The sequence below is a fragment of the Bidens hawaiensis genome, unplaced genomic scaffold, assembly GCF_021521415.1.
Source record: "Bidens hawaiensis isolate Kalapana, Puna unplaced genomic scaffold, B.hawaiensis_p1.1 tig00001920_1, whole genome shotgun sequence".
NCBI lineage: Eukaryota > Viridiplantae > Streptophyta > Magnoliopsida > Asterales > Asteraceae > Bidens > Bidens hawaiensis.
In genome coordinates, this window is record NW_027491107.1 from 392,628 (window position 1) to 393,983 (window position 1,356).

At 36.9% G+C, this 1,356-nt stretch overlaps 1 protein-coding gene across 1 annotated transcript; it reads right to left on the minus strand.

Annotated features, from left to right (window-relative positions):
* Positions 1 to 292: 292 nt before the first annotated feature.
* LOC143598963 (uncharacterized) lies at positions 293 to 673 on the minus strand. The gene has a single exon (XM_077077043.1). The coding sequence runs from the start codon at positions 671 to 673 to the stop codon at positions 293 to 295; it is 381 nt and encodes a 126-aa protein (XP_076933158.1).
* Between the last annotated feature and the right edge of the window lie 683 nt (positions 674 to 1,356).

Consider the following 1,356-nt stretch of genomic DNA (forward strand, 5'->3'; position numbering starts at 1 on the left):
GATATTCCACTTGTCCATTAGCTTGCGGATGGGCAACTGATGTGAATACCTGGTTAATATGCAACTCTTTCAACCATTCTTGTAAGCCTTTGTCTGCAAACTGTGTTCCATTATCACTCACGATTGTCAGCGGAAATCCGAAGCGACAAACAATAAATTCCCAAATGAATTTCTTAACGCTGGCGGTTGTAACGGATGCCATTAGTTTAGCCTCTACCCACTTGGTGAAATAATCTATTGCAACTATCAAAAATTTTATGCGTCCCGGGGCTTCAGGAAAAGATTCATAATGTCAATTGCCCATTTTTGGAACCGATATCAGCTCATTTTGAGGACGCGAAATATTTGTTGCATGTCTTTGGCAAGAATCACACTTTCTAATTTCTTTTATTGCGTCCATATGCATTCCAAGCCAGTAATATCCCGCATTCATAACCTTGGCAACCACCATCCTTGGTCCTGCATGTAATCCACAAATGCCCTCATGAATTTCGCGGATCAAGTAACTGGCATCTTCCGCATCAACACACCTAAGGAGTGGGCCTAGAAAAGACCGGCGGTAAAGAACTCCATCCTGAAGTTGATAATTCAAGGCTTTGTGACGGATTTTTTGAGCCGCGGCTTTTTCATCAGGAAGTACTCCAGAGGACAAGTAGTCTGTAAACGGTGTCATCCAGGAAGTGACTAAAAATTTGGTGTTGAGGACAAGTAGCCTACTCCGGAGGACAAGTAGCCTTTTTGCTACCCTATACCTCTATACCAGAGCTATTTGAAGCTGATGCATTGAATTTGACTATTAAACTATTGTTCCACCATGCGTGGTGGTGTGAATAAAACGTATGTTATGTTGGGATTTTGTTTACCGTTTGAAAATATTTATGAAGCGGAAGCATGATGGTTTACACCTTTATAAAACCATTTTTCATAAAATCCTACTAATGATCCATATAAAAAAAGTTGGAACTACAAAACCCAACCTTAGAAGGGTTTATGAACTACAACCTTTATAGGCTAAAAGTGATTTCATTTGAAGAGCATTTGCAAAAGGATATTTCAAGGTACTAACGATCTAACTAACTAGATTAATTCATAGTTGGTTAATTAAAGACCATTTGCAAAAGGATATAAATCAACATGTATTAATTCATAAAAAAATATACTTAATGACCACAGTTAATATGTATACATTCTATTTATCATTTCACTAATTCATAAATATTACTAGTCTAAACACACATTATTGTTTAATCACATTCAACGTATATTTTATACAGCTGTTTAGTGTGCCACCATCGTATATCAATAGACACATGTTATATATGCTGTGTTTTGGGCATTGATATCCATCAAAATTCA

Excerpts from the sequence above, each read along its gene's own strand:
- LOC143598963 (XM_077077043.1), bottom strand. The coding sequence starts at position 673 with ATGACACCGTTTACAGACTACTTGTCCTCTGGAGTACTTCCTGATGAA.